At 47.8% G+C, this 22,141-nt stretch overlaps 2 protein-coding genes across 7 annotated transcripts in view; one reads left to right on the plus strand and one right to left on the minus strand.

The window, feature by feature from the left end:
* The window catches only part of TSC2 (TSC complex subunit 2), a 38,374-nt gene extending 31,613 nt beyond the window's left edge, over positions 1-6,761 (minus strand). For 4 of the 5 annotated variants that reach the window (XM_073558399.1, XM_073558396.1, XM_073558398.1 and 1 more), the window contains exons 1-9: positions 6,629-6,761; positions 5,855-6,013; positions 5,642-5,728; positions 2,699-2,809; positions 2,379-2,523; positions 1,934-2,051; positions 1,761-1,809; positions 1,204-1,329; positions 758-831 (exon numbers count right to left, since the gene is read on the minus strand). In XM_073558399.1, the coding sequence (XP_073414500.1) occupies positions 758-831; positions 1,204-1,329; positions 1,761-1,809; positions 1,934-2,051; positions 2,379-2,523; positions 2,699-2,809; positions 5,642-5,728; positions 5,855-6,013; positions 6,629-6,649 (890 nt within the window). In that variant the 5' untranslated portion in view covers positions 6,650-6,761. Of the gene's footprint in view, positions 1-757; positions 832-1,203; positions 1,330-1,760; positions 1,810-1,933; positions 2,052-2,378; positions 2,524-2,698; positions 2,810-5,641; positions 5,729-5,854; positions 6,014-6,538 lie in introns of all 5 variants that reach the window. The other variant, XM_073558397.1, reaches the window with a different exon arrangement.
* Positions 6,666-21,423, plus strand: NTHL1 (nth like DNA glycosylase 1). 2 transcript variants are annotated; one of them, XM_073558402.1, is made up of 6 exons: positions 6,666-6,799; positions 9,838-10,040; positions 17,659-17,829; positions 18,051-18,210; positions 20,625-20,730; positions 20,988-21,423. In XM_073558402.1, exons 1-6 carry the CDS (start codon positions 6,718-6,720, stop codon positions 21,112-21,114), a joined length of 849 nt encoding a protein of 282 aa, XP_073414503.1. In that variant the 5' UTR covers positions 6,666-6,717; the 3' UTR covers positions 21,115-21,423. The 2 variants fall into 2 exon arrangements, with proteins under 2 accessions (XP_073414503.1, XP_073414502.1); XM_073558401.1 differs by lacking the exon at positions 6,666-6,799 and adding an exon at positions 6,913-7,062 and having other exon boundaries at positions 9,837-10,040.
* Positions 21,424-22,141: the final 718 nt, after the last annotated feature.

The raw sequence follows: 22,141 nt of genomic DNA on the forward strand, positions 1-22,141 counted from the left end.
ACAATGCAAGTGTAAGTGCAAGAGTCATGTACTCCTTCCCCCCATATGCCATAACCCACCAGGAACCTGTAATCATGATGGGTCTGTTTGGTGAAAGACCTCATCACGTAACAGTTTGGATGCAGAGTTTACCATTGACCGCAGCATCTAAGGGATTAGCCAGCCAGGGAAGGCGTTCTGACCCGGGTTGTATATTCATGCCAGTTCCCAGTTTATATGGGGAAAGCTCAGCACCAGAACCACAAAAATTCTTCCAACTTGCAGGCAGGTAAGGGATTATTCAGTGCGCGAATTGTTGGGAGTGGCGGGGTTGTACCCAGGAAGGATTTGCAGCACTCATTGGCCTGAACGTCATTTAAAGGGGTCCTCCCAGTTAGTAGATTTAGGCCATCAATGTACAATAGTTGAGATTCCCAACAAATGGGACCCACAACTTTCTTGAAAACTGGGCTTTTAGTGGCGAGGTGATCGAAAATTAAAATTGCCTCCCACTGATTACACCAGGGTCCTGAGAGCTGCAAGTCCCATTGTGATGGGGTGTGAGCATCCAATACACATATATAGTCTGTATACACCATAAATGCAAGATGGAATCCCGCTATGACTCACTCGTACACAACCGCAGCTCAGCTACATCCCAAGTGGCAGTGACATTTTAGCAGAATATTTGATGCCGGTTTTGCCCGGCTCATTTCTGCCAAGTTATGAGAACATCCATAGTACAAGACCTGAGCTCGGCAGCTGAACCTCGTCTTACTTGTCTTCCATAATACGGCTCATGGTATATATAGCGCTGTGGCCGAGATGTGTCCCCAGGAGGTTTCTCATCAGCTGTGGAGACAAAAATAAAAACCCTCATTCTCGGAAACAAACACAAGGTTAGAAAGACAACGGTGGAAGAAATGGAAAGAGGGAAGCTAAACACAAGAAAGGAAGGAGAGCAGACCAACGACTGTTCCTCGGTCCGGAGTCGCATTACCATACAACATGGCCGAGTGCTATGCGACAAAACATCACATAGTACTCGGCCCAGTGCAGCTCATATCTGCGATTATTATGTCTCTGCACTGGGTGTGATGACTTTCCGCTCTGAAAAGTTTCAGGATGGTCTCAGATTTTCTGCCTCACGGATTAAATGGAGCGGCAGAGGTCTGGGTCACAGGAGTCGGCCCCCCACGGGTCAGCAAGTTAGTCAGTGCCCACCTTCCAGCAGGTTTCACACAGCTCTTTGACGTTGATTGTCCGACACAACGTAATGACGAAGATGGGGATACTCTCTGATGGAAGGCAGTTGTAGCAAACCACAGCGTCCAGGACCTTCAGCGAGACCTGGAAGGAACACAAATCTTAGGTTCAGCCCTAAACACACAGGAACCACAGTGTTCTCCTGAAGCAGGAACAAAATAAAAACCTCTCCTGAATCTTTCCATTCCTAAGATGTGGCCTCTTCTTCCCTGTATAAGAATCTAGTTTTGTTAGCCAAGTGGGTGTGTTCCTCAACTCTTCTGGGAGAGTCATCTTGAGAACCACACCCAGTTGTAAAAAACTTTAAAAAAACAAACAAACCTGGAAGAGGAGGCCATATTTCAGGAACGGAGAGGCGAAGGAACATAAATATTGTCAGATTGAAAAGAACGGCGGAATTCACACTGGATAAAAATAAAGTGTCATATCTATGGCAAGTGACAGGTGTCTAACATGTTCTGGGGAAAAAAGGAAGCTGCACCATGACCGATCGCCCAATGAATGAAACAACTGACCTCAATGTCATAGGAAGAAGTAGTCCGGTTACAAAGCAGACAAATCATTCTGCAAGAAAAAGAAAAAAGGGTTTTATGCAATAACTTACTTGCTGACTGTTTCCCTGCGGTCACTCAGGATCACAGCAAGTCTGGTATATAAGAATACAGTATAAGACCATAGGAATACTCACTGCACCATAGGAGCAATATAACTTTCCAGATAACAGCTGTGAAACTTCACCAGATTCACCAACACCAGCAGAAAGTCTGGAGACATCCCAGAGTCCATCCACTTCAGGACAAAAGCGGCTACAAAAAGGAGACTCTTATTAGCTCGTAATGTACTCCAGTCACATCCAGAGCTGCAGAGAACGGCCAGAATCTGGAGATCTAGATTGTGCTACAGAAAACAGCAGATCTCAGCGCTGGTATGATCCATGATTGCCATGGTCACTTTATGATTGCAGCTCTGGATGTCATGCAATAATATTTTCATCCTTTTGAATGGGTAAAAGCGAAAACTTAATAAGAGTTTAAAAAATATGCGGATTTTTAATTTTACCGTCCACTGACAAGGAGCGCAGTGTTTGCTAACTCTTTACTATATGCCAAGGGGACTTAGACCCCAAGACCTACCCAGCTCCTCCTCGAGATAGGTGATGTCTCGGCCGTTGTCGGTCAGGGCTTTGAACACCTCCAGCCTCTCCACAAGGTCCTCCTTACTGGGGTAATCCTTTATGACATGGAAGAAATGAGCCCGGAGAAAGCCCAGCCGGTCCCCCTATGCATTAAAGAAAATAAGGTTATCAGCCATTTTTGCAGAATTATCCTAAAATTACATTACCCCAGTGTTGTGAAAGTACAACCACCAGCATGTCCAGATAGCTGCATGCTGAGAGCTGTAGTCTGGACGCCCCCCCCCCCCCCCATACAATATACCACCCCACGAGCCGTACCTGTCCTATAATCAGATTTTTCAGCAGGTTGAGGACGTTGTGTCTGCCCTCTGCCGGCTGATCGGCTTCCAGTAGATCTGAGACAGACGTCCAGATCGCTTCTACCGCGTGCTGAGAATACAGAAAAGATGGCGGAAAATCAGTCTTAAAACAAAAAAAACAAAAAAAAACAAAAAAAAAAAACACAGACACCCACACACAACCCCACAGGTGACCCAAAGGGGTATAATTAACCCCATAGTGAGACCATTTTTCCCCCTCGTTTTTGCCCCTCTACTTTGCTGCAGCCATTTGTATTTTTCTAGCAACATGGATATGAGAGTTTGCATTATGCAGAAAACTAAATATATTTTCTTAGCGCTATTTCAGGGGGTGAATCTAAACTACTAGGAATAGAAATTTTACATATATATTTATCCCCCCCCCCCCCTCTTTTTCACATAGTTTGTCTTCCCAAGATGTCAGAAGAGATTGAGATTTCTAAGGGAACATTTAGTTAGTTATTGGTAATTTTTTCTTCTTCATTGTTTGTAATCGTCGCAACTGAATGAGAGGACTAGAACTAAGCAACAGCACGTGTGAAAAAGATTTGGGTATACTAATACATCACAGACTGAATATACCAGGAAAGATCTTTGAACAAATTATTAAACATGTATGTCAATACCTGGATAAGAATGAAGTGATTAAACAGTCAGCATGGGTTTGTAACTAATAAGTCATGTCAGACTAACTTAATTTCCTTTTATGACGGTATCACAGATTGGGTGGATCAAGGAAATGCTGTAGATATAGTATATCCTGACTTCAGCAAAGCATTTGACAGTCTCTCATACAATCCTTATTGAAAAAATGACTAAGTATGGAATGGACAAGGCAACTGTTAGGTGGATTCATAACTGCTTAGTGATCGGACCCAAAGAGTGGTCGTAAATGGCTGCACATCCAGTTGGAAGAATGTCTCATGTGGGGTACCACAGGGCTGTGTCCTGGGCCCTGTATTGTTCAACATCTTTATCAACGATTTAGATGAAGGAATTGAGGGTAAACTGATTAAATTTGCTGAGGACACAAAGCTAGGAGGGATAGCTAATACTAGAGAAGAGAGAGAGAGAGGATTCAAAAAGATTTAAATAAACTGGAGAAGTGGGCAGCAACTAACAGAATGGTTTTAACAGGGAGAAATGCAAAGTACTACATCTGGGCAATAAAAATGAAAAAAGCATATATAGAATGGGAGGAATAGGGCCTAGCAACAGCACATGTGAAAAAGACTTGGGTATACTAATAGATCACAGACTGAATATGAGTCAACAGTGTGATGCAGCAGCAAAAAAGGCAAATGCAATTCTAGGATGTATTAACAGAAGCATACAGTCTAGATCACGTGAAGTCATTATTTCCCTCTACTCCTCTTTGGTCAGACCTCATCTGGAATATTGTGTCCAGTTTTGGGCACCACATTTTAAAAAGACATCAACAAACTGGAGCAAGTTCAGAAAAGAGCGACCAGAATGGTGACCGGTCTGCAAACCCTGTCTTATGAGGAAAGGTTGCAGGATTTGGGAATGTTTAGTTTGCAAAAGAGAAGACTGAGAGGAGACTTAATAGCTGTCTACAAATATCTAAAGGGCCGTCACATTGTAGAAGGATCAACTTTATTCTCATTTGCACAAGGAAAGACTAGAAGCAATGGGATGAAACTGAATGGGAGGAGACACAGATTAGATATTAGAAAAAACTTTTTGACAGAGTGATCAATGAGTGGAACAGGCTGCCACGAGAAGTGGCGAGTTCTCTTTCAATGGAAGTCTTCAAACAGAGGCTGGACAGACATCTGACTGGGATGATTTAGCGAATCCTGCTTTGAGCAGGGGGTTGGACCAGATGGCCCAGGAGGTCCCTTCCAACTCTACGATTCTATGAGTCAACCGTGTGATGCAGCAGCAAAAAAGGCAAATGCAATTCTAGGATGTATTAACAGAAGCATACAGTCTAGATCACGTGAAGTCATTATTGCCCTCTACTCCTCTTTGGTCAGACCTCATCTGGAATATTGTGTCCAGTTCTGGGCACCAAATTCTATAAAAGACATTGAAAATCTGGAGCAAGTTCAGAAAAGAGTGACCAGGATGGTGAGCGGACTGCAAAGTATGTCCTACGAGGAACAGTTAGAGGATTTGGTTATGTTTAGCTTGTAAAAAAGGCCAAGAGGAGACTTAGTAGCTGTCTACAGATATCTGAAGGGAGATCACAGTCTGGAGGGATCTTTATTCTCATTTAGATATGGAAACACAAAGGAATGAAACAAAGAGAAAAGATACAGATCAGATATTAGGGAAAACTTTTTGACAGTGAGGGTAATCAATGAGTGGAACAGGCTGCCACAAGAGGTGGCGAGTTCTCCTTCAATGGAAGTCTCCAAACAGAGGCTGGACAGACATCTGTCTGGGATGATTTAGTGAATCCTGCACTGAGCAGGGGGTTAGAGACGAGGACCCTGGAGGTCCCTTCCAACTCTAACAATCTAGGAATCTATGATTAGGAGCCCCAGTTACAGGGGAAACTAGCCTCCTGCTGTGCCAGATTCACGGGCAGGGCTGATCTGGGTCTGCTAGGACCCAGCGGCTCTACGATCCCAGTAGGGACCCGGTGATTATTTGACCCCAGGGCAGAGACTCCAGCTTACCTGAAATGTTTGAGTCTCAGGTAGTCTAAAACACATCAAAGAAAAGTTTGTTACTGCTGTTCAGCTCATTTCCCCATGCTTTACCCTGCAGCTCTGTTTGTTCAAACTAACTGCAAACAAACCAACCCTAGAGATCTCCGTTAGCCCGATTTAGCTTCACCGTCCCTAGGAACCCTCCTGGTAGTTCAGGGTGCTGCACTGTCCCACCCACATGCTTTACACTGCAGCGTTGCTCTGGGTGGTGTTACACTCACATCCTCAAATTTCTTGGTTTTCGCCAACTCGCAGATTTGATTCATGGCTCGGACGCGGATACTCAGCGCGCTCTCAGGGCTCAGATCCTGGCGGGAGAGAGAAAGCAATGACTGAGGATGCAACGTCCTGCCTGACAGAGCAGCAGGAGACGTGTAGTCAGGGCCTCAGTGGTGCAGCCTCAGGCCCACGTCGTCACATGACCAGGCCCTCACCTTCAGTAGCTCGGCCGTGATGACGTACTCCGGCTGGCGACTCTCCAAGTGTTTGGGCTTCCCACGTGACGGCCCCAGGCCCAGGAACATCTTCACCTTTTCCTTCAGGCCGGTGTCCCGGCCCATCGGTCTGGCCATGACTGCAGTGAATGGGAAACCCTGCGACAAGAAATCACCATCAGGACAAAGCATAATGCAGGCAGGGGAACTACAAGTCCAAGCATGCACTGTTGGCCTGGGACTGTCAGGGCATGTGGACGGCTGGAACCACATCAATTGGAGACCAGGACCTAAAGGACAGCATTTTATCAATTTGAGTGTTCCAGCTGCTGCAGAACCTCTTTTTTAGAGCCAAGGTATAGAGGAGAGCTGACTCTCTCCCTTGGTTCTGCAGCAGCTGAGGCATGCCCAGAGCAGTAGCAGCTTAGCAAGAGGTTCCGCAGAAGCTGAGTGGAGCAGGAACATTTTTTGTTTTGCATGTGAACAAGGGGTTTCCTTTTCCTGACAGCGCCCCTTTCATGTATCCCAGCCACTACAAGTCTCAGCATTCCCTGTCTTGGTGGATGACGTTAATCGCAGACTGTTAGCGCCGTATGACGTGCGCAGCGCTCACTCCCTACAGTCACAGTGTGAACGCGGAGCAAGACCGGCGCAGAGGAGCAGCCCGACCCCGCACTGACAGACCTGCAGCTCCGCCGCTCTCCCGTCTCCCGGACGCCCGGCCAGTGCGCTCTACCGCAGCCCTCGGCTTCAGGGCCTGGAAGCTCCACCCACCTGCATGGTCACGTGCTGCATCCTGGAAGAGAAGGGGCTGACGGGACATGTAGTTCCCGGAGCGAATAGAGCTGTTGCTGCAGAGAGCGATGAGCGCCGGGAGAAGAGTGACGAGAAGCGGGAGGAAGATACTGGGCGGGCAGCCGCCCGAGACCACGGAGCCGGCTGCAGGTAAGAGGCCAGACAGGGGCTGCTGCTGGGAACGGGCAAGGGATATATAATGCACTGATGATTAGCCACGCCCCTCTGAACCAATCACTTTTCTGCATGTCGTAAAACAAGATTTCCAACTGAGTGATGTTTATATGATGTGTCTGAAGTATTTAGGGAGATGTGCAGGATGGGGCCACAGTGGTGGGGGCCCTGTAGGTGGAAGTAGGGGCCACGGCGGTCAGGTCCCTGTGGTGGCCACAACAGTTGGGTCCCAGAAGGGGGGGAAGTAGGGGACATGGAGGTCGTGTCCATATGGAAGGGAGTAGGGGCCATGGCGGTCGGGGGCCAGTAGCGGGGAGAAGGGGCCACGGCGGTCAGGTGTCAGTAGCGGGGAGTAGGGGCCACGGCGGTCGGGGGCCAGTAGCGGGGAGAAGGGGCCACGGCGGTCGGGGGCCAGTAACGGGGAGTAGGGGCCACGGCGGTCGGGTGTCAGTAGCGGGGAGTAGGGGCCACGGCGGTTGGGGGCCAGTAGCGGGGAGAAGGCCACGGCGGTCGGGTGTCAGTAGCGGGGAGTAGGGGCCACGGCGGTCGGGGGCCAGTAGCGGGGAGAAGGGGCCACGGCGGTCGGGTGTCAGTAGCGGGGAGTAGGGGCCACGGCGGTTGGGGGCCAGTAGCGGGGAGAAGGGGCCACGGCGATCGGGGGCCAGTAACGGCGAGTAGGGGCCACGGCGGTCGGGTGTCAGTAGCGGGGAGTAGGGGCCACGGCGGTTGGGGGCCAGTAGCGGGGAGAAGGCCACGGCGGTCGGGGGCCAGTAACGGGGAGTAGGGGCCTCGGCGGTCGGGGGCCAGTAGCGGGGAGTAGGGGCCACGGCGGTCGGGTCTCAGTAGCGGGGAGTAGGGGCCACGGCGGTTGGGGGCCAGTAGCGGGGAGAAGGGGCCACGGCGGTCGGGGGCCAGTAACGGGGAGTAGGGGCCTCGGCGGTCGGGGGCCAGTAACGGGGAGTAGGGGCCACGGCGGTCGGGTGTCAGTAGCGGGGAGAAGGGGCCACGGCGGTCGGGGGCCAGTAGCGGGGAGTAGGGGCCGCGGCGGTCGGGTGTCAGTAACGGGGAGTAGGGGCCACGGCGGTCGGGTGTCAGTAGCGGGGAGAAGGGGCCACGGCGGTTGGGGGCCAGTAGCGGGGAGAAGGGGCCACGGCGGTCGGGTGTCAGTAGCGGGGAGTAGGGGCCACGGCGGTTGGGGGCCAGTAGCGGGGAGAAGGGGCCACGGCGGTCGGGTGTCAGTAGCGGGGAGTAGGGGCCACGGCGGTTGGGGGCCAGTAACGGGGAGAAGGCCACGGCGGTCGGGGGCCAGTAACGGGGAGTAGGGGCCTCGGCGGTCGGGGGCCAGTAGCGGGGAGTAGGGGCCACGGCGGTCGGGTGTCAGTAGCGGGGAGAAGGGGCCACGGCGATCGGGGGCCAGTAACGGCGAGTAGGGGCCACGGCGGTCGGGTGTCAGTAGCGGGGAGTAGGGGCCACGGCGGTTGGGGGCCAGTAGCGGGGAGAAGGCCACGGCGGTCGGGGGCCAGTAACGGGGAGTAGGGGCCTCGGCGGTCGGGGGCCAGTAGCGGGGAGTAGGGGCCACGGCGGTCGGGTGTCAGTAGCGGGGAGTAGGGGCCACGTCGGTTGGGGGCCAGTAGCGGGGAGAAGGGGCCACGGCGGTCGGGGGCCAGTAACGGGGAGTAGGGGCCTCGGCGGTCGGGGGCCAGTAACGGGGAGTAGGGGCCACGGCGGTCGGGGGCCAGTAGCGGGGAGAAGGGGCCACGGCGGTCGGGGGCCAGTAGCGGGGAGTAGGGGCCGCGGCGGTCGGGGGCCAGTAACGGGGAGTAGGGGCCACGGCGGTCGGGTGTCAGTAGCGGGGAGAAGGGGCCAGGCCAGTAGCGGGGAGTAGGGGCCACGGCGGTCGGGTGTCAGTAGCGGGGAGAAGGGGCCACGGCGGTCGGGGGCCAGTAACGGGGAGTAGGGGCCACGGCGGTCGGGTGTCAGTAGCGGGGAGAAGGGGCCGCGGCGGTCGGGGGCCAGTAGCGGGGAGTAGGGGCCGCGGCGGTCGGGGGCCAGTAACGGGCAGTAGGGGCCGCGGCAGTCGGGGGCCAGTAGCGGGGAGTAGGGGCCGCGGCGGTCGGGGGCCAGTAGCGGGGAGTAGGGGCCTCGGCGGTCGGGGGCCAGTAGCGGGGAGTAGGGGCCTCGGCGGTCGAGGGCCAGTAGCGGGGAGAAGGGGCCGCGGCGGTCGGGGGCCAGTAGAGGGGAGTAGGGGCCTCGGCGTTCGGGGGCCAGTAGCGGGGAGTAGGGGCCTCAGCGGTCGGGTGCCAGTAACGGGGAGAAGGGGCCACGGCGGTCAGATTTTTGTAGGGGCTACATTGGTTGGGTTTCAGTAGGGGGAAGAAAGGGCCATGACGGTCTGGTCCCTGCAGGGGGGGGGATTAGGGGCCACGGCAGTCTAGTCTCTCTAGGGACCTTGGCGGTCTGGTGTCAGTAGGAGCCAAGGCGCTTTGGTCACTGTAGGGGGGAGTAGGGGCCACAGTGATGGGGCCCTGACGGTGAAAGTAGGGGCCACAGAAATCAGGTCCCAGTAGGGGGCGAGTTAGGGCCACGGTGGTCACGTCCCCATAGGCCTAAGGTGGTTGGGTCCCTATAGGGGCTACGGCGAATGGGTCCCAGCAGCGGGGAGTAGGGGCCACAGCGGTCGGGTGCTAGTAGCGGGGAGTAGGGGCCACAGCGTCGGGTCCCAGCAGCGGGGAGTAGGGGCCACAGCGGTCGGGGCCCAGCAGCGGGGAGTAGGGACCACAGCGGTCGGGTGCTAGTAGCGGGGAGTAGGGGCCACAGCGGTCGGGTCCCAGCAGCGGGGAGTAGGGGTTATGGCGGTCGAGTCCATGTAGGGGTTATGGTGAATGGGTCCCTGTAGAGTGGGGGGAGTAGAGGCCACAGCGGTCGGGTCCCTATAGGGGGATGGAGCCACGTACAGCCTTGATAGCGGTCTACATGCTGGTGCATTTATCATATCCGCGCTGACTTTTCTCCAGGTCGCGTCTTGTCATCTGGAGGTAAGAGGAGGATTGCGGTGAAATATGAGGCAGCGGCCGAGGACATGGATAAGAAGCTCAGGTGGGAGCCGAAGAGCTGGAGGGAAGAACTGGAGAACATCCGGCAGATGAGGCGCGCTCGGGACGCCCCCGTGGATCAGATGGGGGCAGAGAAGTGCTTTGATCAGAATGCGGAGCCGCAGGTATCACCTGATGGGCAGCAGCGGTGGAGCCGTACACACGGTGGAGCGTTACGTCTGTATAAGTGGCGCCTCTGCACAGACTGACGTCCGTGACAGTACCCTGTGCAGGAGCATAATGTCACGGCCTCTGTGGAGCTGCGCCACAGCAATGTAAAGTACTGAAAAACAGGGGAAAGTGAATTGAAAAGGTGAAAAAATGCAATTCCGCTCTTTTTTTTTTTTTAATGACGTCTTGCGGTAAGAGTGACTCGATGGGGTGAGTCTTCAGGTCTGTATGAAAACAGCGCTCCCAAACTCAACGTTTTTATATTCTAGTGGTTAAAAAAAATTCTGAACCTTTTTGTAAAAAAAAAAAATTTGTGTTTCTTTTTTCAGTAGCGTGGATGGAGCTATGTGGGGGCTTGATTTTTGCGTAGCGACCTGTAGTTCTTTTGATACCATTTTGGGGTACATACAAAGTTTTGATAATTGTTTTTCTGTATTTTTATTTTGAAAGTGTAGTAATGAAAAATGGCAATTCTTTTATGGTTTTTTTTCTTTAAATCGTGGTTTAATTTATTGGATATTTTGATAGTCTGGACGTTTACTGATGCAGCGATAATAAACGTTTATTTTTTTTCTTTATTTGTAATGTGGAAAAGGGGGTGATTAAAACTTTTCTGTATGTTTTAGTCACACATTAAAAAGTACTAAAAAAGAAAAAATAGATATATACTGAGGCACCGACTTCCTGGAGAGTGTTTCTCACTTGGGTGGATGTTGTGTGTTGTGAAGGGGTTTGTCTTCACCATGGAAAGGATTCTGTGATCATCCACCACTGTTCTCTTCTGTGGACGTTTAGGCCTTTTTGTGTTCCCAAGCTCATCACCAGTGCCCCTTTTTTTTTTGCAAATTGTACCAAACTGTAAATTTGACCACTTGACAACTCCTAATATTTCTCGTATCTCTCCGATGGACCTCCTTTTTGTCAGCCTAATGGTGGTCTGTTGAACCTCCATTGAGAGCTCCTTTGACCACATGTTGTGGGTTCACAGCAACAGCTTCCAAATGCAAATGCCATACCTAAAATTTAATTGGCTCCAGACCTTTCATCAGCATAATTGTCCAATTACTTTGGGTCTCTAGAAAAAGAGGCAGCTCCATATTAGAGAGCTAAAACCTTTCTCCAATTAGGATGTGAATACCCTAAAATTAAAGCTGCTTGGTATATATGTGTGTGTGCGTGTGTGTATATATATATATATATATATGTGTATACACACATACATTATACATTGTATTTTGCAGATTTATAAGATGCTCCGGGGTAACGGCTGCAGTGGAGCGGGGTCTCAAGGTCGCTGCTGGCGGAGGCAGGAGTGTGGCGTTGCTGCGGACCTCAGGCTGGAAGGAAGGGGTGTTCTGTGGTGCAATGCTTCGGTGGTGCGGGGGCTCCACCGACATTTTGTGAAAGCCCGGAGTACCCATACATCCTTGATTTACATTGCGATGGACTCCAGGAAAATGAGTGGCTCAGATGGAGATCTCGAGAGACGAGATCTCAGCACCATGGTCTGCGCATGCATCGCCCATGGTGGTCATTTTCTCGGAGGCCACTACAATGTAAACCATGGAAGGGCGTGAGCTCTGGGCTTTCACAAAATGTCGAAGGAGCCCCTGCACCACTGAACACCCGCAGCATCGTACCTCCGAACACCCCCTCCTCCAAGCCTGCAACCTGCAGCATTGCCCCACTCTTTCCTCTGCCAGCAGTGACCCTGGGACACCGCATCCAGTAAGGTATATTCGAAATATAAGACATACCCCCGTAAATTTGGGGGGAAAAATAAGTGTGTCTTATAACCTAAAATATACGGTGTGTGTATATATATTATGTATTACTAAAACATTTTTTTACTAGTTCTTATATATGTATACACACACTCACACATACCAAGCAGTATTAAAAAAATATATGTTTTTTAAAATAACTAACTTTATTTTTTTATATTGTTAAAGGGGAAAAATAATTATTTTTTTTCAATACTGTTATACACAACAGTACTAAGAAAAAATATATAAAATTCCGGTAATACATATAAATATACACACATTATGTTTTTAGTAACGTTATATATATATTTGGGTGTATATATATATATATATATATATATATATATATATATATATATATATATATATATTATATATATGTATTATTTATTGTTTTGGGTTTTTTTAGCACTAGTGTGTATAACAGTATTGAGAAGAATAATTATTCTTTCCCTCTAACAGTATTAAAAAATAAATTATTTTTAAATATTATAGTTTTAATATCGTTTAGTGTGTGTGTGTATGTATATATATATATATATATATATATATATATATATATATATATATATATACTGTGTTCCAAATTATTATGCAAAAACTATTTCCTCCTATTTTCTCTAAATTCCCTATATGAATTGCAGTCATTGTTATTTTCCAGTCATCTAATATTCTAGTATAATTGCAATGTTTTTGAACAAGCTGCCTATGAAAACAGTATATTTTTAAAAATAAGTAACACTCAGAATGCATGTTCTAAATTATTATGCACAGCAGAGTTTTCAACCTTTTTATTTTTATTTTGATCCAAAAAATGGTCAGTTGTGGAATGATAAGCATTATCAGCTTATTACACAATGAAATCAAACAGTTTTCAAGTCAAAACTTTATTCTCGGTGATGTTACATTTGCACATAGGACCCTTGTTGGAAAGAAGCTTCTGAACTCTCTCGTCCATTGAATTTGTCAGTTTTTGGATGGTTTGTGCTTCAGTTGTTTTGCCTGTGGACAGAATACCCTCCCAGAGCTGTTGCTTAGATGTGAACGGCCTCCCGCCATCATAGACACTCCTTGTGATGATGCTCCAGAGGTTCTCAATGGGGTTGAGGTCAGGGGAAGATGGTGGCCACACCATAAGTTTGTCCTCTTTTATGCCCATAGCAGCCAGAGATGCAGATGTGTTATTTGCAGCATGAGACGGTGCATTATCAGGCATGAAAATGATCTTGCTGCGGAAAGCACGGTTCTTCCTCTTGAACCATGGCATGAAGTGCTGTTCTAGAAACTCCACATAGATTCTGGAGTTCATCTTTACCCCTTCAGGGATCCTAAAGGGGCCGACAATCTCTCTCCCCATGATTCCAGCCCAAAACATTACTCCACCTCCTCCTTGTTGGCGCCGTAGCCGTGTTTTCATGGGGTGTCCATCAACCAGCCATCCTCCACTCCATCCATCTGGACCATCGAGCGTTGCACGGCACTCATCAGTCTTCATGTATCGTTTGGCCACTGGAGCCGTTTCTGCTTGTGTGCAGTGGATAGAGGTGGTCGACAGGATGGCTTACGCACAGCTGCAAACCTCTGAAGGACCCTGCATCTTGTTGTTCGCGGGGACGTAGGAGGCACCAGCAGCTTCAAAAACTTGTCTGCTGCTAGGACAAGGCATTTTTGCAGCTGCTCTTTTCACCTGACGCAATTGCCTGTTGAAAAGAGTCCTCAATTATTCCTTATCAGCCGCACACGTGTGTGCTGGGAATCAGCTACATACTTCTTGATTGTGCGATGGTCACGATGAAGTGTCTTGGCAATGCTGATTGTAGTCATGCCTTGACCTAAATACTCCACAATTTGTTGCTTCTCAGCAGCCGACACATCCTTTTTCTTTCCCATTTTGGCAAAAAATGTCGGCTGCTTAATAATGTGGAACAGCCTTCTTCAGTAGTCTTGCCTTTATTTGGACACACCTGCCAAACTAATGTGCACAGGTCTCTGCAATTGCTTTCAGTGATATAAAGATCCCTGACACACATCACCATCAAGGAGTGTTAGGCTGAGTTCACACGTGGCGTTTTTTTTCGCGTTTCCGCGGCGGTTTTAACCGCGCAATTTTGCCGCGAAAACGCGAAAAATAAGCATCCCATGCATTCCTATGGGATTCCGCAATGCTGTGCTAATGCTGCGGTTTTTACCGCGGCGGAATCGCTTCGCGGTAAAAACCGCAGCATGCTCATTAATTTGCGGAATCACGACGATCCCGCACCCATAGGAATGCATTGTTCCGCTTATTTCCCGCATGTGGCTGTGCACACCATGCGGAAAGTAAGCAGAACAATTGCGGATGGTACCCACGGTCCGGAGGAGAGGAGACTGTCCTCCGGGCTTTGGGTACCATATCCCTGTAAAAAATAGAATTTAAAAATAAAAAATATCGTTATTCTCACCCTCCGGCGTCCCGCGCAGCCTTCCCGCTTCTCTTCACGCTCTTGTTCCCAGTAGTCCTTTGCGAAAATGCTCGCGATGACGTCCCTTCTCACGGGATCGCGGTCTGACGTCATCGCGGGCATTTTCGCAAAGGATTACTGGGAACGGATGTGCGGGACGTCGGAGGGTGAGAATAATACTATTTTTTATTTTTTTTTTTTTACATTCTATCTTTTACTACTGATGCTGCATAGGCATAGGCATACACTATGTTTGACAAGTGTGACCAACCTGTCAATCTGTTCTCCAAGCGATGCTACAGATCGCTTGGAAAACGCTAGCATTTTGCAAGCTAAATACGCTTGCAAAATGCTAGTTTTTCCGCGGGAAAATCGCGGGAATTTAAAATGCGATTTTCCCGCGGACTGGAATTCCGGAATTCTCGCGGTAATTTCCGCGAGAGTTCCGGTACGTGTGCACTTAGCCTAAATGACAAACAAAAAAATTCTAACCTTACCACTCCGAAACTCTTTTTGCATAATAATTTGGAACACAGTTTATAGGTGTATGTATGTATATATATATATATATATATATATATATATATATATATATATATATTAACAAACAGAAATTTCTTTAGTACTATTATATATACATATTATATAAATGGTACTAAAAAAATAAATACATACTAAATATGTGTATGTATATATAGATACATATGTATTTTTTTAGTACTTTTATGTATAATGAAAAAATATGTATATTGTTTCCCCTCTAAGGCTACTTTCACACTTGCGTTTTTTTGCGCTGCGTGCGCAGTGCAAACGCACATAAAAAACGCATCATGCTTTTTTTGTGTTTTTGCGCAAGTTTTTTTTTTTAAAAAAAAGCATGCGTTTTTTTTGCGCTGAGGTGCGCATGAATATGTGCACGTCAGCGCTCCCATAGACTATAATGTGTTTTTGGGTGAATTTTGTGCTTGTTCTAATTTCTTTTTACGCCCTAATGGAAAGTAGTATTTCCTTTAGGATCGTTAGAACGGCGCTGGCCCAGGAGGTAAGTATACCAGTTCTTCTTTTAATTTTATGATACACTGAGGAGCTCATAATAAGAGATTATGGAATAGTGGAGAACCCCTCTAAATGATTTTGAGGACTCTTGTTTAAAATGTAATACCAGTAGTGTCCACTGGATGTCAGCACATAACCACCACTGATGTACAAATGGGAAGCTTTGCTTATAACTTGTCATCATTCTCACCTAGCCAAACCAGTTATCATACTTTGCACTAATGAGGGCCAGTAGCCCGAAACACCTGCAAATTGAGATAACGATTTGGCTTTTATCCTAAATCATATTGCAAGACTCGTTAAAGGGCTTATTGTGACTTGTAGCATCGCTACTTCCAACAGGTGGCGCTATAAAAACAGGTGGCGCTATAAAGTCCTCTTTATCTTGGAAGAGGCAATGTGCACATTCTATTAAAGGGACTGTGTAAAATATAAGTGTTAATAGTTTATTTTCATCAACAAAATGCAAAGTGAATTAACGAACTAGAAAACTAAGTCCCACCAATATTTGGTGTCATCGCCCTTTGCCTTCATCAATTCTTCTAGGTACTTGCACAAAGTCCGGGATTTTATAGGATTATAGTCGGGTGTACACGTAACCAATTCTACCGACAAGGTGATAGCGATCATCATTTTTATGTGTAGATTGTAACACAATCATTAACTGGAACAGAAACAGCTGTGTAGGAGGTTTAAAACTGGGTGATGAAAAATACAAACACTGCTGTAAAGGTGAGGTTGTGGAAGACAGTTTCACATCATAGGTCATACACCATGGCAAGACTGTCACAGGTGTGTCAGATGCTACAGACAGTCGCTCTGCATCTGGCTGCAGAAGGTCTCTGCGTTTGGCATTGCAGACGGTTGGCTTACTTAGTCTCTGGTGATGTTGGAGAACGTTTGTTGTTACCTCTTTGAGTCTGCTCAAGATTAGTTGCTTCCCCCTTATTTGTCTCCCTTCTTCTCTTTGGTGTACAGTAGGGACTGACCAGTGCTCATCCCCCCTTCTTTATTCAGGGCCTAGCTCTAGGGATATACAGGGCTTAGGTTCCTGCTCGGCGATTGGTGTGGAACCAATATAGGGACGGTAGGGGAGGCAGGTTGTGATTAGATCCGCCTAGGGGTCTCCACTCTCCCTTTCCTTAGCATGTGGGCTTCCTTCCCCTTGTGTTGCACTTAGTCTTCCCACACTGTGCGTGATAAAGACACAAGATAGTTATACTGCATCAACAAGATGTCTTCCAGGCAAAGAATTCACAGCAGACTGGGGTTTCCAGATTTGCAGTTAAGGCTCTTATGATGAAGCACCAAGAAATGAGCAACGATGAGGACTGTAAATGTAGTGGTTAGAAAATAACAGTGCAGCAGATGGACACATCACGCTTCCTTCTCTTTGAAATCAGAAAATGTCCAGCAGTGCCATCAGTCCAGAACTGGCAGTAACCAGTGGGATACACCTGCATGATACATTTTTTTTTTTGTTACAGCAGGAAGCAGTTGTCAGCTTTCTCCATCAGGGGGCACAGCTGAGCAGCCCCTCCCCCCCCCCCTCATAAAATCTCATAAAGGAGCACATAAACAGTAAGTGGCCTGTTTAATCCCTTCCCTTTCATCTTCCCGTGGGTTCTCCCTTTTGCCAGGGCAGTATATTCCATGCAGATGGCAGGCACTGGCCCCAGAATATTAAAGCAGCAGTGGCGGATCCACAGTGCCCGATGCTGATGTGCGGCCACGTCTGCAGTGAATTAGACCAGTGATGGCCTCCAGAACGGGCCGTACTCTCCAAACACGCCAGAGTCAGGCGAGGACTGGGGGTAATTTTGTCTTGTGTTTGAAGATACCTTGCAGCAGATGTTTGCTTTATGGCCTCCTTCCCTGGAATGCCAGTAAAATTGGCAGAATTGCATTTTTTCCTCATCATTTGGAATTTTCCTTTTTTTTTTTTGTTTTCTTTATATGATGTCAAGGCATTCAAAACTACTACTTGTTCTGCAAAAATCAAGACCCCAAACGTCCATGTACATGGAAAAGTAATAAAATGATGGCTCTTGGAGGAAGTGGACTAATAAGTTTATTGTGCTGCATGAGCCGAGATAAGCAGATTTCACACTGGTAATCGCCCAGAGATTACAGAGCAGAGCAGTATTAGTATTATAGGATGGGGGACGATGGCCATCTCCATTGCTGCAGCTTTATCCATGTAGACTTTCCTTGGCCCAAGACTCCATCCTGGACCACAACCGCACCCGGGTTATACGATTCGCCTGACGTCATCGTTCCCAGTACTAATGGTTTCATGTCGTTTATAGGTCATGCGCTACCAAGTCTTGCTGTCCTTGATGCTGTCCAGCCAGACGAAGGACCAGGTGACCTCGGCGGCCATGAGCAGATTACGGGAACATGGTCTGACCGTGGGTAGGATACTGGAGACGGACGAGGAGACATTGGGGAAGCTTATCTATCCGGTGGGATTCTGGAAGGTGACTGGCCTGAATGTAACTGGTGTTATTTGAGGGGTAGTGGGGGTGGGTGAAAAGTGGTGGTCCCACATCATCTCTTGATTGGCCTCTATAAAGAGGGTCCCGGCTCTGGAGGACTCCTCGTGGTCAGGTATGGTTTGCACAAGAATGAGCGCCACCATCTCCTGCAGTGGCGGAGCTATCCAAACTGGACATCCCCTTTAAATATTTATTTTCCATAGAACAAGGTTAAATACATCAAGAAGACGACGGAGCTGCTTCAGGAGCAATACGGCGGGGACATTCCTGATAATGTAGCAGAGCTGGTGAACCTTCCTGGGGTCGGACCAAAAATGGCTCATTTGATTATGGATATCGCCTGGAACAAGGTGTCTGGGATCGGTAAGGACAATGGTGGATGTGTCGACATTGGAAAGTTCCTACTGACTGTTTCCTTCGATGGTGATTTTCGATATTCACCATAATTGTATTGTATATTCGGCCTCCCTTCCATTAGGCATCTGTCCATTATCCCCTTCCGAACATCTGCTATACATGTCGGGTGCAGGTATATGAGGCGACTCTGTACCCAGGTGTGTTATACAGCCGCTGAAAGCAGCAACCGGTGCTAGCTCTGATTGCTGCCGTTTAACAATCTAGATGCCGCTGTCGATCACTGACTGGTATTTACAGTGGGGAAAAAAAGTATTTAGTCAGTCAGCAATAGTGCAAGTTCCACCACTTAAAAAGATGAGAGGCGTCTGTAATTTACATCATAGGTAGACCTCAACTATGGGAGACAAACTGAGAAAAAAAAATCCAGAAAATCACATTGTCTGTTTTTTTTTTCATTTTATTTGCATATTATGGTGGAAAATAAGTATTTGGTCAGAAACAAAATTTCATCTCAATACTTTGTGATATATCCTTTGTTGGCAATGACAGAGGTCAAACGTTTTCTGTAAGTCTTCACAAGGTTGCCACACACTGTTGTTGGTATGTTGGCCCATTCCTCCATGCAGATCTCCTCTAGAGCAGTGATGTTTTTGGCTTTTCGCTTGGCAACACGGACTTTCAACTCCCTCCAAAGGTTTTCTATAGGGTTGAGATCTGGAGACTGGCTAGGCCACTCCAGGACCTTGAAATGCTTCTTACGAAGCCACTCCTTCGTTGCCCTGGCGGTGTGCTTTGGATCATTGTCATGTTGAAAGACCCAGCCACGTTTCATCTTCAATGCCCTTGCTGATGGAAGGAGGTTTGCACTCAAAATCTCACGATACATGGCCCCATTCATTCTTTCATGTACCCGGATCAGTCGTCCTGGCCCCTTTGCAGAGAAACAGCCCCAAAGCATGATGTTTCCACCACCATGCTTTACAGTAGATATGGTGTTTGATGGATGCAACTCAGTATTCTTTTTCCTCCAAACACGACAAGTTGTGTTTCTACCAAACAGTTCCAGTTTGGTTTCATCAGACCATAGGACATTCTCCCAAAACTCCTCTGGATCATCCAAATGCTCTCTAACAAACTTCAGACGGGCCCGGACATGTACAGGCTTAAGCAGTGGGACACGTCTGGCACTGCAGGATCTGAGTCCATGGTGGCGTAGTGTGTTACTTATGGTAGGCCTTGTTACATTGGTCCCAGCTCTCTGCAGTTCATTCACTAGGTCCCCCCGCGTGGTTCTGGGATTTTTGCTCACCGTTCTTGTGATCATTCTGACCCCACGGGGTGGGATTTTGCGTGGAGCACCAGATCGAGGGAGATTATCAGTGGTCTTGTATGTCTTCCATTTTCTAATTATTGTTCCCACCGTTGATTTCTTCACTCCAAGCTGGTTGGCTATTGCAGATTCAGTCTTCCCAGCCTGGTGCAGGGCTACAATTTTGTTTCTGGTGTCCTTTGACAGCTCTTTGGTCTTCACCATAGTGGAGTTTGGAGTCAGACTGTTTGAGGGTGTGCACAGGTGTCTTTTTATACTGATAACAAGTTTAAACAGGTGCCATTACTACAGGTAATGAGTGGAGGAAAGAGGAGACTCTTAAAGAAGAAGTTACAGGTCTGTGAGAGCCAGAAATCTTGATTGCTTGTTTCTGACCAAATACTTATTTTCCACCATAATATGCAAATAAAATGAAAAAAAAAACAGACAATGTGATTTTCTGGATTTTTTTTTCTGTTTGTCTCCCATAGTTGAGGTCTACCTATGATGTAAATTACAGACGCCTCTCATCTTTTTAAGTGGTGGAACTTGCACTATTGCTGACTGACTAAATACTTTTTTTCCCCACTGTAATTGGCCTGGTGTGTACAGCGGCTCCCATCATCACCCCCATCTGGAGCCTAGGGAAAGCCCCATTGCTGCCAATTAGCTTTTTTTGTAGCTGGACCTCATAGGAGAACGTCAATTTCACTATATACTGCAATATCATTGTTTAAAAAAAGAACATATTTGGCATCGCCATGCACTCAAAAGTCCAATCCAACCCAGACAGCAACTGCTGTACGGCAAAATAACACCAGAATTTCCATTTTCTAGTCGCTGCGATGCATTTCTACCCCTTCAAGTGATCAAAACACTGTATGTACCCCCAGAGAGAGGGATAAGTGGCTTCAAGACCCTCTGGTAGACATGGTAGGTGGGAACATTCCATGACCTAAAGGGGCATTTTCTATCTCGGACGGATGCACGACCCCCCCCCCCCCCCTCTCGATTTTTGGCTTTGAGGTGGAACCAGCCCTATAGGTGTGGGGATGTGCTGAATTTCTATGTATTGAATTTTATATTAAACTACAACCTCCTGTCTCCTCAGGTGTGGACACTCACGTACATCGTATTTCCAACAGACTGAAGTGGGTAAAAAAAGAAACAAAGACCCCCGAAGACACTCGTGTGGCCCTAGAGGATTGGCTGCCAAGGTGAGGGGCTGAGCCGATTATAATGGGGGGCACATACTCATCTTTTGCTGGAGAGAATGCAATGCAGGGAGTGGTAAAGATAACATTGGGAAAGGCTTCTGCAGCACAGAGTATTTCAGCAGACTTACTAAAGCAAGTGACCTGTTGAGAAGGGGGAAATACAGCGAGCACAATACCCCAATATTGCTAGTAATGGAGGAGTCTTATCACCATGAAATCCCATCCACACTGAGAATTTTGATCTATTGTGTCCCTAGGGATCTCTGGAGTGAAATCAATTGGCTGTTGGTCGGCTTCGGGCAGCAAGTTTGCCTCCCCGTGTCCCCCCGATGCTCCGACTGCCTGAATAGACACATCTGCCCCGGAGCAAATAAAAAGAAGTGATGGGACCCAAAATATGGAAGAAGACTTGAAAGCTTACAAATTAAAGAAAAAGGTCTCCTTTTATTTAGAGCGGTAGTATGTGTAGTTATAATAGGAGGGTCTCCAGTAACAGCAGAGAATCGCCATGCTCTGGAGGACACAGCAGGGCACTGATTTCAATGAGAACTGTGTAATGCCTCTTTTTTCCTTTGGGGGCAGTGCAGGGATACTGGCAGGTCCCCCTGGACCATATCTGTATGTTGTACAGTACTACAACACTGATTTTTGTACATTTTTCTACTGTAAATAAAGTTTTTTTTTACATACGGAGTTTTTAGTCATACAATATTTTATATGGATTACTAATGTAGTTATCCCATGATTACTACACCACCAATTATTAGAATGGGGGGCCCTAGGCCTCCAGTTCTTCCTCAGTGCGGTCGTTATTGAATGGAGTCTTTGAGGTTGAGTACAACACTTGGTTCTCTGTCAGTCCCATAGAAGTCAATGGAGGCAGCAGGGAAATCAGGACCCCTGTTCTTGTGGTCTGTGGGGCCTCCGGTGATCAAGCATTTATCTCCGATGCTGAGGATAGATAGGTGACAGCCATTTCCTAAAATCTTGACCCATTACTGTAACATGACAGGAGACTCAATCATTGGGCAGTGGTCCTGGTGCCGAGACCCCCACTGATCACTGAAAGAAGAGACACTGTTGCCCCTTCAGCTGTGAGCGGCTCTCCTCGGACAGGCAGGATTTAATCATATATACCCCCTTACTTAGCCCCTGCACTGTGTGTTTTGTCCCCCTCTGCCCAAGATCAGAGGATATTCGTAACTTTTCTGCTTCCTCTTAAAGGGTTATTCTTCATCGTCATAGATGAATATTTTTTGGGATAGTGCTGGTAAATACAAGCACTTTTGCAATTTACTGCTTATTAAAATTTGCAGCCGTTCTTATGATATTAACACTTTTCTTTTGTTTACACTTCGTTGCCTAGGAGACCGACCACTGCGGCTGTCTAGCTTGTAAGTACCACACTGAA

This window comes from Dendrobates tinctorius, unplaced genomic scaffold, assembly GCF_039654945.1.
Source record: "Dendrobates tinctorius isolate UK_male_01 unplaced genomic scaffold, ASM3965494v1 ptg000257l, whole genome shotgun sequence".
NCBI classification, from domain to species: Eukaryota; Metazoa; Chordata; class Amphibia; order Anura; family Dendrobatidae; genus Dendrobates; species Dendrobates tinctorius.

Coding starts and splice junctions, on each gene's coding strand:
- NTHL1 (XM_073558401.1), top strand. CDS start 6,934: ATGATGTGTCTGAAGTATTTAGGGAGATGTGCAGGATGGGGCCACAGT. Junction 7,063..9,836: donor CAGTTGGGTCCCAGAAGGGG/GGGAAGTAGGGG, acceptor GACTTTTCTCCA/GGTCGCGTCTTGTCATCTGG. Junction 10,041..17,658: donor ATCAGAATGCGGAGCCGCAG/GTATCACCTGAT, acceptor TGTCGTTTATAG/GTCATGCGCTACCAAGTCTT.